The sequence below is a fragment of the Carcharodon carcharias genome, chromosome 14 (assembly GCF_017639515.1).
Source record: "Carcharodon carcharias isolate sCarCar2 chromosome 14, sCarCar2.pri, whole genome shotgun sequence".
NCBI lineage: Eukaryota > Metazoa > Chordata > Chondrichthyes > Lamniformes > Lamnidae > Carcharodon > Carcharodon carcharias.
Genome location: NC_054480.1, coordinates 115,304,506 through 115,320,751, shown reverse-complemented (window position 1 = coordinate 115,320,751; position 16,246 = coordinate 115,304,506). Strand labels below are relative to the sequence as shown.

The window sequence follows — 16,246 nt, the reverse complement described above, 5'->3', positions numbered from 1 at the left end:
TGTATAGCCATTTTCCAACAGAGCTCGTGATTAGGAGTAGGAGCCTAGCCTTATGTTCTGTTCTCTGTTATCTCGGGTTTCTCCTCAAGAGAAATTAATATTTTTTCTTAAATATGATAATTGGCTGCCTGCCTCCGTTCAGTGGGGCAGCCGACCCAGGTTCTGTTCTGATGTGGTTCCCCATTATTTTGAATTTATATAGCACTTTATTTGACACTGCACAGTGCTTTACAGCCAATTAATTACTTTTGAAATTCTGTTCAGTTGACAAACAGTTTGCCTCAGCAAGGTCCCACAAACAGTCCTTGAGATATCTGTTTTTGGTAATTTTAACAAGCAAATATAGGTTTAATTTCTCACCCATAAGATGGCATCTTTAATGATGCAACATTCCATCATTGCTGTATTAAAGTGTCAGCCTCGATTACATGCTGAGGTATTGCAGTTCTGACTTGCAGGCAAGAATGACTACAAAGCTGATGCATAAAAATGAATTTGACAATAACATGCTTCCAGCTGGGAGCTGCACTGTAGGAGTGTATGTTGGTCCACTGGGCTACATATATTTATATCAGATTCTCCAACTTATGCTACCTTCCATTCTGGCCAGGGAAGTTCATGGAATTAACCTTATATTGTCCTCATTGAGATGAGGAATGGTAATGCAGTGGAATGAGGCACCTAATCTCATGATCATATTCCATATCATTATTAGATCAAGAGTTGCACAATAAACTGTCCTGTATTCTGCCCCAAAGGATGCCTCAGTTCCAACCATGCAACAGCGCAATATCATTCTATTTCTCCCCCAAACCAAAAGTGCAAAATGCAAATAGTTCTTGGGTTTGAATATGATTCCCTGTTGACTATAGGTAGTAAACTGGTGACGTAAGAAAGAAGGAATACATATAACATTAGAGCATTATTTTTAATAGAGTGGAATGCAATTTCAGTGGGGCCTTAAATCAATCAAATATAAATTGGAATTGCCCAAGTCGGTCAGAGTCCAAATTGGACTGTTTCATGACCCACTTTGTCTGGGAAGCCAGATGAAGCAGTACAAATCTTAACTTGATAAGAGTACTGACCCAGAAAAAATACAAGAATTGCAAGTCCAATGTCCAAGAATCAGGTATATAATTTTAAAAGGGTAACTTCAAAGAAAATAGAGAGCAGCTTGGACAAATCAATTGGAAATTTATTCAACATTTCAGTAAGAGGACAAATGGGACACCTTTAAAGGTGTCAACATATGTGACATTAAATGGATTAACAAATTAATCAAAAGCAAAATAGGTTGGAAATAGAAAAACATACGGACTCGAAACGTTAACTTTCTCTTCACAGGTGCTGTCAGATCTGCTGAGTTTTTCCAGCAATTTTTGTTTTTGTTTCAGATTTCCAGCATCTGCAGTATTTTGCTTTTACTTCTACAAAACCTTCTTGGAGAAAGGTTTGGAGGTTTACTGGGAAAATAAGATTTATAAACAAGCTAAAAGGGTGGTCAGAGGGCCAGAGAGATATGGCTACAGAGGAAAAACATAACAGGAAGACATTCTCTCTGAAGGAGCAGTTAGGGAAGAGGAAAGAGCCACGAAACAAAATTCAGATGAAGCTGAAACTAAGGATGAGAACAATATAGAATGAGTGATTAATCCCTGCAAATGTTCATTAGAAAAGACACTTATAAGCTAAGTACATTTAACAACTTCAGTAAAAATTAAATGGAATTCTCAAAATAAATAAATTCATAGAGGTTTGCAACACAGGAGGATATAGTTTGTCCAATCGTATTTGTGTCAATTATGGGCTAGAGAAATCCACAACTAATTCCCATTGCCTTCTGTCCCCCCAAAGACTTATATTTACCATGCCCGTAATGTTTATCTAATTTCCTTTTAAATAACGCAGTGAGCTCTGCTTCAACCATTCTCTGTTAAAAAGCATTCCATGCTTGAACAATCTTAAGTAAAGGTGTTTCTCCTAACATCATTCTCTATGACTATTTCAAATTGATTCCCCTTGCCAGTGGCTTTCCAACAAGAGGAAATGGTCTATTCCCTGTTGACTCTCAAAACCTTTCATAAGATTATTAAATCTTCTCTTGGCCTTCTCTGCTCAATTAGAAATAGTCCCAGTCTCTCCTTATAATTATAGTTTCCCATTCTTGGCATCATTCTGCTGAATTTATACTGCACATTCTCTGTAGCTTTAATGTCCTTTCTTTAATCGGACGCCAAAACTTTATATACAGTACTCTAATTGTTGCCCAGCCATTGTCTTGTACAATAAGGGAATATTGTTGTCGTTGTACTGTATGCTTATACTTATAAATTTCAAAACGCTGCTTGCCATTTTCAAAAATCACTTTCTGCCTGCATTTTCCCCTTCAAGGGCTAGGACTTTACTTGCTCGCTGGCGTCAGGCTTATTCAGCCACGTGAGCGGAAAATATGGCAAGAAGGCCAAAAATCAGTTTCACATCGTGAAACCAGTTTGCGATCGTTCGCTCAGCCTGTTGATGGCAGGTTACGTTCCCTGCCACCAGACGTCGGGAATTGCATTGTAATACAGCAGCATATCATTATAAGGCTAGCCTCCAGAATCATTACCCATCTGGATCGTCCGCCCATGTCAGTGGGAAAACACGGCTTGGCAGAACATGTCTGGACAACTGTGATGTGCAGAAGTCAGGACTTACCCCCAGGCCTTGTTCACATCGTGGACATCCGAGGAACAGACAATGCTGGAGCCCGACAGCATCAGCACACTGGAGGAATGTCCATGGCATGCTGGATGGATTCTCATGGACATGGCTGTGCTACGAAGCAGCTCACAAAATTTGGAAAGTCACCGTTGATGCTCAGAACAGATGATGGTCAAAGGGGTGGGAGAGAAAGGTCTAGGATCGACTGGGAGAGGAAGAGGTGATGGGGTGGGGTGAGGTTGGGACGGGGCGAATGAAGGTGTCGGGGATGAGGTTGGGAGGGGGGAATGAGGGTGTCAGAGGGGAGAGGTTGGGGGGCGGGGAGTAACGGGGAGAAGGTGGAAACTGGGCAGGTATGTATAAGAGGGATGGAAGGTGTAAGGGAAGGAGTTCGGAAGTGGGAAGGAGTCCAGGGGGAGGAAGGAGTGTGGAAAGGGGAAGGAGTGCAGAGAGGGGAGGGAGTAAGGGCGGTGGAACAAGTATGGGTGGAGGAAGGAACCAGGAAGGGGGAAAGAGTAAAGCTGGAGGAAGAAGTGAGGATATCTGAGGGAGTCAGGAAGGGGGAAGAAGTCGGTTGGAGGGCGAAGGACTAAGGGTGCCAGAAAAAGGAAGGGTGGAGGGACAAATCTACGGGGGTGGTGGTGTGGGGGGGATGGGGTTCCGGGGGGGAAGGTGATGTCCAGTTGAATGTGCAAGGGACGAGTCTGATGGGTCCATGACTTCCTCCTCGGGAGCGAACTGAGAGTGTGCGTGTAATGAGGGAATGGTGAGAATGACCGAGGGCAGAGTGAGGTGTTAGAGTGGGTGGGTGAGGGTAGAAGGGACGGCGAGAATGATTGGTGGGGACTCTGAGGCAGACACGGACCCTGGGGGTGGGAAAGAGGAAGTTGGGGAGGTGAATGCTGATGGTGGGATTTTCGGGAAGGTAGGGAAAAACATTCACCTGGACGTCCTTGAAGGAAAAGGGTTGTGGCTGGGAGATTTAGGAGGGGAAGTGGAAGGTGATGCCATGGAGGAAAGGAAATGGGTGACTGGGGGAGGGGAAAAGATGAGGGGAGCGCACGAAAAACCAACTCCAGACCATGCTGTCCAAATCGAAAGTGAAATGAGTCATGGTGGGCGAGATCACGTACTGCATGGGAGTGTGATCATTGGGTGGTTGGAGATGCAGGTCAGCTCAGATAGACAACTGAAAGTGAACCCAGAAGGCAGCATTCAAAATGCTTGGGGTATTGAGGGAAGTATGATACGCGAAGGATCCGCTACATGGAAGAGTGCTTGCACAAGGCTCCGAAAGGCCCTGCCATCCGCACACTTCTCCCTCCAGAATCAATCGTTGGCCAGCTGCTCCCTCTGCGATGAAGTTGAGGGGCTCAGAGGCAAAGGGGACTCAGAGGGAGCGGACAACCTCTGAGATTCCTGGGTGGATGACCCAGGGGTGTCCAGCTGCCACTCTTCCTCCCTTTGGGTCCCGGGAGGCCTTGGCCTGACTCCTTAAGGGAAAGGAGCACCTGGAGGGACGTGGAGATGCCCCATTTCCCCCTCTCAGTGCCACTGCAGGAACTCACCCATGGCTCCGTGATGGAGTACGGGCCTACACACATCTCTGCATTCTGTTGGACCACAGTCTCCATGGCATCTGCCATCCTCCCCATGGAGACCTCCATGCACGTACATGTGGGCACTGTTTCATCAGTGAGCAGGCTCATGTGCCACTCCACTGAGGGCCTCCAGCAGCTCTGCGTGATGTTCCCACGCCTTCTGCTGACTCTACAAGATGAGTTGGAAAGCCAAATCTAGAGGCTCGTCATCTGACTCAGTCCTCTCGGACTGTAGTGCAGGGTCCTTATGAAGGTGTTTACTGCCAACCTCACTGTCACTGCAGGCACAGTCCATGTCCTCACCAGTCAGTGCAATGGCACACTCTTCAAAAAGAGTGAAGGGCCTAATGTGGGCCACTCCATTCCTGGCCTGGGACCTCACCCTGCTGATGTGAGCAGGCTTCTCCTTCATGAAAACAGATGGAGAGAGTGTGAGCAGGACATTTGGCACTGCTTGGAATGTTTGTCTGGTGAGTGGAGCCATGACAGGATGAAGATGTGAGCACGAGAGGGTATGAATCTGATGGAGATATGAGGGTGTGTATGAGAGTTAGTGGCATTGTCCCTTGAGCTGTGAGATCCCTGTGGATGTGTGATGTGTTTCTGAGTGTGTGTTGAGAGTGATGAGAAGAGTGACTTACCCTGCAGGACGGATGAGACCATTCATCCTGTAGCGACACTAGGTGGCTGTCCTCTTTTGCAGGGCATTGGCGCTGACCACCATTGCCACTGCCTTCCAAGCCGGGTTAATGAGGTTGCTGCCCATCCTGTGGACAGAGTGAGGTTAGAGGACCTCATGGCGAGCCTCCAATCTTTTGTGTTCAAAAGGTGCTTGAGGGACATGTCATTGAAGCTGGGGGCTGCAGTCTTTTTGTCTTTCAGGACCATGTCTTCTTTGCAACAGCCGTGAGCTGGAAGCACTGAGAGGCGTGCGTGTGGCTGGACTTTAAATATAGCGCCCAGCGTGATGCATGATGAAGTGGCGAGGGGATGGCGTGGCAGGCAAATGAGAGCGTGCATATCGGAAATGACGTATTTCCCAGGAATTCATAATTACTGTGGCAGGTTTGGGACGATATGGTGTGAGAAGCTGCCATTGCGGCCAAAGGGTGAAACGTTGTTTTACCCACCTGCTGCCGCACTTAGTGCAAATCTGGGATGATTCTGTCCAAGATGTTATATTGTTATTATCGAGAGAGAGACCATTAACTTTTAAAAATAAATTCAAACTCCCAGTTGTCAACTGAGCAAATTATGCCACAAGAATTCACAGTTTAAACAAAAATTTTACAGTATAAAAATTAAGCAAAGCAAGTACTACCAACTTAACACTATACTTCCTATAGCCTTATTCTTTAAGGCTGAAAATCTCATCAGGAACTCCCTGTTCTATCTCATTTTCCATATACCTGACAGGATCTTGAAGGTTCCTTCACTTCTTCTGGAACCAAACTAAGGTGTGCCACGGTTCTCCTCAATGTTCCTGCTATTCTCAGAAGTATGAGGTTTCTTGGGACCTTCCCATAACATCCAACTAAGCAACCCTCTAATTCTTTAAGCACCTCACAATTGTGGAGACTGCAGCTCAAGCATGGGCCTTGCTGCACTTTTGCTTAGTGACTCCAACTGAGAAATACCCCTGATTTCTGATCGCTTCGATTTTTGCTTCGAGTCTACAGCTGTTTCTTCAGGTTTCCCATTGAGTCAGCCAAAATTATGGTGGAAAAAACACGTGTAAATTCTGCCCTGAAATGTTTATCTAATACGATATGCCATACCTTCATCTGCATGATAATTTATTTTTACATTCTTGAATGGTCCCATTCTTTATTATTATTTTATTTTTTATGATTCCTTTTATTCATCCATTAGCCTGTTTTGAATTTCCTTTATAAACTCCTAATCTTCTTTTCATCTACCGACTGCTCTTTTCCCAATATGGTATCTTTAATATTGTTTCTGCTTTTATCATATGCTTCCCTTTTAAGGTTCGGTGCAAATTTAATGTATTTACATAAATACCTATTATTCCTGGGGATTTATCTTAGGGTCTTAAGAGAAATAAGGGGAGAGATCTATGAGACACTAATAATTGTATACTGGAATCACTGGAGAAGTCCCAGTAGGTTAGAAACAGACTGATGATGAAGCAGATGCAATAAAGTACAGATCCATTAGTCTTCTTTAGAGTTTAAATAATGTCATTGTTAACTACAATAATAACCAAAAAAGCTGTGAACATGAGTTCAGAAAGAAAAATATGTCCTGTCCAACCTCCTTGCTTTTTGGGGCAATTGCATTTCAAGTGAAATGTTTAAATCCCTACAAAGGTGGCTACATTTCTGAAAAAAGTTCTACAAAAAGGAGTTTTAGTTAACCTCAAAATAGTGGGATTCACCGTATACCTTGGGAGTGGATAATGAATAGGTTGAATGTTAGAAAATAGCTGGTTTTAGAGGAGTTGTGTCTAGGGAAAGATGCTAAGAGGGGGCACCTGATCAGTCAGTGTAGTGATACCTACTGTTTCGAATTTACATGAATGACTTGGATTCAGAAACTCAATGCAGCTCAGGAACTACCAAATGAGCAGGGCATGGAATTTAACATGGACAAAGATAAAGTGCTCCATGTAGGAGGAAAAAAGTGCATGGATTTAAATTCAAAGGGATATGGTGCCTTTAAATTCAACCTATCCAATCACTACAGCATAACAACCATTAAAAGCAGAATGCTGAGCTATATATAGCCACAACAATAGGGTGAAAGTCAAGAAAAGTTATAATTAAACTGGTCAGACTACATCTTGAGCAATGTTCTGTTCTCACCAAGATACACAGAAATTTAAGCATGGGAGACAGTTTAGGGAAAAACCATGAAGCTGATTACTATTGCTAGAAGATTGCCATATGTGTCAAGACATTGCTCAGTGTGGTACTAAACCATATGATCAGTAGGATCCATTTTCAATTCTTGGTCTATTTTGAGTTAACTTATCTCAGCCAGAAAGGTCAGAGTGCATTATAATCCCCTCCATGCCACTGGACTAGAAGTTAAAATGGCAACCAGGATGCTCCATGATTGTTATTGAGTGACCGCTGGAAACTGTGCTGCAAACAGGATAAGACTCGGCTATGGAGCATTCATCCTTGAGTAGGCTATCTACAAAAACAATTTAGGCTTACCTGTTGAGTATGGCCACTTAGTTGGACTGTAAGGACTGGAACGGGACTGGGGGTAGGTGCCCTCTGTGAACCTCATATCCTGGCACAATCTGGCACCTTCAGGAGGAGAAGGGAGAAAAGTTGGGGGAAGAAATTAGAGGATTGCTTACTGAGAGAGAGTTAACATTTGCTGTGAACATTGAATGGATCCGAAGCTCTCAGAACGTTGTTTCAAAATTTAAAATAATAAATGCTGGAGTCAATTAACATTCAATGCAGTTTCATAAAATTTCATTCCTGTGAGATTAATTAAGTCAAATTCATGTTTATACGTTGCCTCTGTAATCAGATTGTTTCCCAGTCCCCATTTCTCTCTTTGCATAATAGGTAGCCTGTATAATGATTGTATGAAAGTCTGGTCAGAAACTTTTGTTATGAGGTTTATAAGATTATTATATTTTGAATGAATGAAAGGGGATCAAGTGACATGTTCTGCAGACGGCCCTGATAGTAAGCCTGGGTGGTTTGATTATTAGAAATCAAAGATAAGCTTAGATTGTTTTACTGGGAGAGGGGGGAAGGTACTTATGCATGGAGACAATGACAGCAGGTTCTGAGTTTACCATGAGTAGACCCTGAGTCTCCCATAGCCGCAGAAATTTGTTGGCATCAGGCAAACAGTTGTGCTTTAGACTATATATTTACTTCTAAAAATAAAAGGGAGTTGAGATTAACAGTAGTTAGTCAGCATTTCTAGCAATGGAGAAGAGAGTAGAGGAAGCCGTTTTTGAGATCACAGAATAACGCAGACAGACAGCAGAAGTTCTGTTTGGCCAGCAGAGAGAAATGGCTGCTTGACTTTGTGAGCTAGCATAGCCAGATGTGGGAGGGAGACAGTCTCTAGTAGAAGAGATGGGACCTGCAGCCTTCTAATGCTTCTAATGATTCTGGGAGATTTGTTTTGGCATGCCATGGCAAAGAAGAATCATGTGAGCAGGATTACTGCTGGTGGTGGATTTAAGAATCTCTTCGAAAACTGAGGAAAGTGCCTGGAGATGGTCACTCGAATTTACTACAACAAAAACAGAATTACCTGGAAAAACTCAGCAGGTCTGGCAGCATCGGCAGAGAAGAAAAGAGTTGACGTTTCGAGTCCTCATGACCCTTCGACAGAACTGGTTCTGTTGAAGGGTCATGAGGACTCGAAACGTCAACTCTTTTCTTCTCCACCGATGCTGCCAGACCTGCTGAGTTTTTCCAGGTAATTCTGTTATTGTTTTGGATTTCCAGCATCCGCAGTTTTTTTGTTTTTAACTCGAATTTACTACTTGGTGAAGTAAGGATACGGGAAGCCATTGGAAGCTAGAAGCAGCTGTGGACTATTTGCTTAAAGAACTAATTCTGCGGAATGTGCGATGGGTGATACTTGGGGAATGTCACTTTCTCTAGTTATGGTACAAGTTGCCTACAAAAAGAAAATAGTGTTTAGCCAATAGTTTTTTTTTTTAGTCATTTGTTACAATAAAAGTTTTAAAACTTCAGGTCATTCTTTCAGCTAATAACTGAAAGTTTGAACCTTTTTAAAGATTTGGTCTCTTCGGGGACACTACTTTTCTCTGTCCCAACCTGTCACAAACTTCCTCTTTTTTCTGTTTTATCAAAATTTCTACGGTCATTGTTTCCATGAGCTTACTCTTCTTGCTTTTCTTAAACCCCAAATACGGCAGTCTCTTACCTCCTCCTGTGTTGAAATCAAAATTCATTGTGTCATCTCTGATTAACTTATTCATCCTTTCCCAAAAAGTTCTCAAAACTCTGAAACTCCAAAATATATTTCCCTGGGTGCTCACTTTTGCAAAGGTTCAGTGCCCCTGGTACTGACTTGCTGGAGTAGTCTTTTGGGTGCCGATTCTTGCTAGAGTATAGTTCCATAGGATGCAATATAACCATAGTGATCACAGTGAGATTCAGTCTAAACAGAAATTTGTCAATCCACTTAGAGGAGCTCATCTTTCACCCAATCGACGTCACAATGTAACTTTATTTTAAATGTTAGAGATTGTTTGCTGTTTGGAAACAATAACACCATGACACCCAACATCATTCAGCAGGGTGACCATGTTTGACTGTAATTTATAGTCTGTTCAGTGATCTGGGCCTTTCCTGCAGCATATAATGCATCATGCAACAGCTCCCTGGATTAATTCTTCTCACAATTGGAGTGTAAATCACTTACAATTCAATGCTGAATTTTTTTCTCTTTTTCAACAGGAGGCTCAGGAAAGTTACCTGGAAAAAGCTGAGGAATTATATTCTGTTATGTGTGCTGCTGCAGATAAGGTTTGTTTGGCTTTAATAGGTTCTTTTGTGCAGTTTAAACTCTGTACCAGATTCTTCCTCTGTCAACTCCAAAGATTCTTTTTGAAATGAGTTTCTGCACTTTCAATCCACTTTCTATTGGACACTGACCCACAGAACAAAAGAGTTTTTAATTCAGTTTGATAGATAATCTCGTCGAGGAAACACTCAATGGTTTCCATGACAACTGAAAAAATATCACATGCTCTGCAGTGGAAACAATTCTGAGGTTGGGCCTAAGGTACATTATTGGGGTGGAACGGAAGCTTCACTCTTCGTCTGAACTGTGTTTCACCTGGCCTAGGATGTGCTTGATGGGCAATGTAGAAGGTGTCACACTTGACCTGGGAGTGCTTGATGCTGACCATGGGTCTCTGAAATAGGAAGGTATTCCATTTCCCAACACTAACATCCCTCGCCTTGATGAATCCAGAACTTACCGTATGAAAACATATTCCTGTTCTTGAACCCAAAAATCTGCTTAGTGAATTATTGGATGAGCAAAACAGTGTGTCATCACAATATAATTTGTGGAGGGAACCTTTCAATATGAAGGCACACCATGCATGCAAAACTCTCACTCACTTTTTGACTCACTTCTAGTATCCCTCTGACATTAAAAACATAAAGTGCTGGAAAACCTCAGCAGGTCTGGCAGCATTTATGGAGAGCGAAACAGTTAATGTTTTGAGCCCAATATGACTCTTTGTTGGGAGTAATATTGGATTCGAAACTTAACCCTGTTTCTCACTTCACGGATGCTGCCGGACCTGCTGAGGTGTTCTAGCACTTTCTGTTCTCATTTCAGATCTCCAGCATTTGCAGTATTTTGCTTTTATTTCTCTGACGTTCTTGGGTAAGGAAAATAAAGAATGCTTTGATATTTTGATACGTTTCTCTCTTTTAGCCACCAACATTGCCCTTCCCACCTCAGTGTTTTTTTCATTTTAGCAAAAGCATGGAAAACATGGAACTTTATTTCCTCCTTTTCCCTAAGCTGTAAAATGTGTCCTACACAAAAGCACATCCTCACTGTGTTGAAGTCAAGATTCATCTCACTGCCACCTAGGATTTCAACTGCGGAACTCCTCGCTTTCCTCAGTCTTCCCTTCCCCTGACAAGCTGCAGATATCTTTCCTATGGATTTCTGAACATAGATTGCTTGACAGAATCCATTTAGTCAAAAGTTCTTCTCAACAGTCATTATAGCCCAGTCAGAAACCAACATTTTTCTTCATAAATTAGTTTCTCAGGTGACTGAAGAATAGCTTCTTATGCAACAAAAGCAACATGCTGGAAATTAACAGCAAGCCTATCACCATCTTTAAAGAGAAATACTAGTTTGTCTTGAGTGCAAAGCCTTCAAGGTACATAGAAAATAGAAGCAGGAGTTGATCATTCTGCTCTTCGAGCCTGCTGTGCCATTCAATATGATCATGGCTGAACCTCTATTTCAATGCCATACTCCTGCTCTCTCCCCATACCCCTTGACACTTTAGAGTGTAGAAATCTTTCTACTTCTTTCTTAAACATATTCAGTGACTTGGACTCCACAGCCCTCTGTGGTAGAGAATTCCACTGGTTCATCATCCTCTGAGTGAAGAAGTTTCTCCTCATCTCAGTCCTAAATGGCCTACCCCGAATCCTGAGATTGTGACCCCCTTGTTCTAGACCCCCTGAGCCAGAGGAAACATCACCCCTACATCCAGCCTGTCCAGTCCTGTCAGATTTTATACATTTCAATGAGATCCCCTCTCAACCTTCTAAAGTCCTGTGAATACAGGCCTAGTCAACCCAATCTCTCCTCATGCTTGCTGGCATGAATCCAGGAATCTTGCTGATGAACCTTCGCTGCATTCCCTGTATGTCAATTATACCCTTTCTTAGGTAAGGAGACCAAAACTGCACAGAATACTCCAGGTGTGTTCTCACCAAGGCTCTGTACAGCTGCAGTAAGACATCCTTGCTGTTGTACTCAAGTCCTCTCGCAATGAAGACCAACATATTATTTATCTTAACTGCTTTCTGCACCTGCATGTTTGTTTTCAAGTGATTGGTGTACAAGGACACCCAGGTCCCCTTATACATCAACATTTCCCAATCTATCACCATTTAAATATCACTCTGCCACCCTGTGTTTCCTATCAAAGTGGATAACTTCACACGTAGCCATGTTGTACTTTATCTGCCATGTATTTGCCCACTCACTCAACTTGTCTAAATAGCCTTGAAGCCTCTTAACATCCTCCTCGCCACTCACATTCCCATCAAGTTTTGTGTCGTCAGCAAACTTGGAAATATTACATGTGCAAATCATTGAAATAAATTGTGACTAGTTGGGGCCCAAGCACTGATCCCTGTGGTACCCCACTAGTCACCGCCTGCCATTCTGAAAAAGACCCATTTATTCCTACTCTCTGTTTCCAGTCTGATAACCAATTTCAATCCATGCCAATATATTGCCCCCAATTCCATGTGCTTTAATTTTGCAAACTAATCTCTTATGTGGGACTTCATCAAAAGCTTTCTGAAAATCCAAATACACCACATCCACTAGTTCTCCCTTATCTATTCTGCTAGTTACATCCTCAAAAAACTGCAATAGGTTTGTCAAACATGATTTCCCTTTCATAAATCCATGTTGACTTTTTCTAATCCCATTGATACTTTCTAAGTGTCCTGTTATCACATCCTTTATAATAGACTTTAGCATTTTCCCTACTACTGATGTTAGCAACCCGATCTGTAATTCACTGTTTTCTTTGCCATCCAATCTGCCAGGACTGTTTCAGAATCTACAGAATTTTGGGAGATGACAACCAACACATCCACTGTTTCCAAGGCCACCTCTTTAGTACCCTGGGATGTAGATTATCAGGCCCTGGGGATTTATCGACTTTCAATCCCATTAATTTCTCCAGCACTTTTTTTTTAGTAATACTAATTTCCTTCAATTCCTCCTTCTCACTAGATCCTTGATTCCCTAGCATTTCTGGAAAGTTATTTGTGTCTTGCTCCATGAAGACAAAACTAAAGTAGTTGTTTAATTGCTCTGCCATTTTCTTGTTCTCAATTATAAAATCTCCTGTTTTGCACTGTAAGGGACCTACATTTGTCTTCACCAATCTTTTTCTTCTTACGTATTTATAGAAGCTTTTACAGTCTTTTATGTTCCTTGCAAGTTTACTCTCTTACTTTATTTTTCCCCTCTTAATCAACCCCTTGGTCCTCCTTTGCTGAATTTGAAGCTGCTCCCAATCCTCAGGCTTGCTACTTTTTCTAGCAATTTTATATGCCTCCTCTTTGGATCTAATACCACTCTTAATGTTTTTTGTTAGCCATGGTTGGGCCACTTTTCCTGTTATGTTTTTGCACCAGATAGGAATATATAACTGTTGCAATGCATACATTTGTTCCCTAAATATTAGTCATTGCCTATCCACCATCATGCCTTTTAATGAAGTTCCCCAATCTATGTTAGCCAACTCATGCCTCATACCTTCATAGTTTCCTTTGTTTATATTTAGTACCCTAGTTTCAGGCTGGGTTACTTCACTGTCCAATCTAAGCAAGAATTCACTCAAAAGATTAACCTGGTTTTGACACTTTCCAGTTCCAATTTTCAAAAACTTGATTTGATTTCCAGCCTTGTGATTTTAATGGATCCTTTATGTCCTTTCATATGAGCTGATTGCAATATTTACTATTAATATAAAAAATATGGGGAAGTCTGTAATAAATTGTTCAGTTCATTTTTATTTTTCTTTGCAGCACATGCTGGGAGATGGCGAGAACACAAAAATGAGAGTGGTTGAGCTGGAAGATGAAGTGAAGACATTGAAGAAGATCAATAGAGACTTGTACGATTTTTCAGTGCAAGTTCTGACCAAACAGACATAAGTAGCAGAGATGGTGATAGAAAGGGCTGCACATTATGTTGCACCCTGTGTCAGGTTTTTGTTGGTATTATGTCAATGCAGACATTCATTTCCAATTGTGGCCCCACTTAGGAGTCTGTTTAATTTGAATTATTTTTGCTGAGTTCAGAGGTCAGGGATGTTTGTGTCCTATGTTCTTCCCATTTGCACATAGTCAGGTCCACTTAAGTCAGATGTTTCTCAAGCTGTTATACATTGTCATTGTTGGCCTGTTAACTATGTTGATTCCAGACACATGGGCCTCAATCTAGTGATGGTCCAAGTATAAATGTGCCAGATTCACTCAATCTTAGGATTACGAGATCCAATTGATATTGGGTCTTTCTGGTGACTTTTTTTTGGAAAAAATATTGCTTTCACCTTTGTTTGATCTGTATTTTGAGAATGTTTGTAAATATAGCAGTGCTCTACATATTTATTCCACATGTGGACCCTGGAGCCCTGTTTGTGCTTCTAATTCTTCTTCGTAAGTTTGCCCCATTTGAACTTTGTAAACTGCGAGATTTGCAAAGGGCTCTTCTCCTGTCGCCACAATGGGGTTAAGATCTGTTGTCTGAGCATCTTGGGTATATGCAAACTAAAGGAAACATGGCTTTAAACTTTATCTGTGACCTGAAGCTCCATGGTACACACATGACTCATAGACAGAAGGCTTGGACATTCAAATACTGAAGTAATAATTTCCAGCTCGCTGTAGGTTGTGACATATTACCTGTTCTGACTGAACTCAAAAGCCTGAGGTTTGTATTCATAGCACAACGGACATTCACTGTCTCTATAATGCACTCATTGTGTCAATTATGGTGGTGATATCCAGCTGTTGGATATCACCAGAGCTGTAGGTCAACCCTCTGACCGAACAATGATACTGTTAGCAAGTGCAGTTATCCTGGAATTTGTATAGGATATAAGAGTTCAAAAGGAATCCAGGCTTTGTGATCTCCCCTCTTCCTGTGGGGAGGTTGCCTCTTATTTGACAACTTTCCATAGTGTTGTGATTGAAATCAGGAGCTACGTGCAGACAAAATCGCATGCATAGACCCACATCCCATTTTGGGGCGTTCCAGAGTATGGTCATCAACTAAGAAAACAATTGGAATTGCAATATCTATGCAGTTACTGCAGTAACCAATCATGTGACACAGTTCTGACACTTCCGAATGGCTAGTGCTTTTGTTGCTATGTATGCCAATCTAACTATGTGGTTTGATTGACGGGAGCATTTAGAATCCCAGCTCCCATCACAACATTTGCAATCTACTCTGTGCCTCATATCTATTCTCTCAATTTTTTTTCCTGAAAACTTTGTACATATCTGGAATATCTGACACTTTTTAAATAAACTTTTTGAAATATAGCCACAAATAATATGAACTTTCTACTATGCAGTTATTTAAAATAGAATTCAGCATAAGATTAATCTTGCACCCATGCTGTCTACAATCTTTAAATGTTTCTGGAGGATATTAATCCTTCACAGTCGAGTAGCCTGCTGATAACTGTCTGGGGCCACAATGGAGAGGATCTCTTCTGGTACCTGTGAGACAGAACCTCTGCAGTAGGGCAGCATCTTCAGAGATGGCAGGAAATGGGAAATATTTGAGGCTCTAAATGAAATATACTGTGGGATTACATCCAAAATAAAAACTTTGTCGATCTGCAGTTCATATTCAACATAAGTCAGAAGCTGCTGCACAGAAAGCCAACATTGATACCATCAGAGGGGACAGAATCACATCAGCCAAGTAAATGAGAATGGAAATTTAAAAAATGAAAATGCTGGAAATTCTCTGCAGATCTGGCAGCATTTGTAGACAGAGAAACAATTATTGTTTCAGATTGATGACCTTTCATCAGAAATGAGAGCAAATTCAGTAATAGAAAAAACTGCAAGATTCAGGCAGTAAAAATGGCATCCCTGGGTTTGAAATTTGATCCAGGCAGCACTAAGGAGAAAATAACACCCCTCATAAGAGCTTTACTGGTGATGAGTCCAGTGACGAATTGACACAATTTCAATGCAAGAAAAGGCCTGTTACGGGGAACCAATTGGTAGGTACCTAGGGTACACAAAAAAGGGGAAGTGATGGGCATTCTCCCCACACACACACACACACCCCCGGCACTTTGAGCAAAGTTTTATTTAAGGCTGGGATTATGGCCAAGTAGAGGGAGCTCTACTCTGCTTCCAGTCTATACCATACCCAACTTGGGAGTGTGTAATATCAGTACTGGACCCATTCCATTTGTTAGCTTTCATGAGCACAGCAAATTATCTAATGTTTTAAAATCAACTTCTAGAACTCTTCTAGATTATTTATAACCAGCTTTTTATAATACAGTTTATGCAATTGATTATAAGCCCATCAAGACTGAACTGAACTATTTATTACATGTTACTGATTGAATTTTTATTTTTTTTAAACCACAATCTTCTAGATAAACCCATGCTGGGAGATGTTATGTAGCACGTTTAGGTATT

The 16,246-nt window shown here is 41.7% G+C and overlaps 1 protein-coding gene across 1 annotated transcript in view; it reads left to right on the top strand.

Moving 5' to 3' along the window:
* The window catches only part of wdr18 (WD repeat domain 18), a 210,055-nt gene extending 194,923 nt beyond the window's left edge, over positions 1 to 15,132 (top strand). Inside the window, exons 9-10 of the mRNA XM_041203680.1 lie at positions 9,740 to 9,808; positions 13,598 to 15,132. Of these exons, the coding sequence (XP_041059614.1) occupies positions 9,740 to 9,808; positions 13,598 to 13,726 (198 nt within the window). The 3' untranslated portion in view covers positions 13,727 to 15,132. The remainder of the gene's footprint in view (positions 1 to 9,739; positions 9,809 to 13,597) is intronic.
* Positions 15,133 to 16,246: the final 1,114 nt, after the last annotated feature.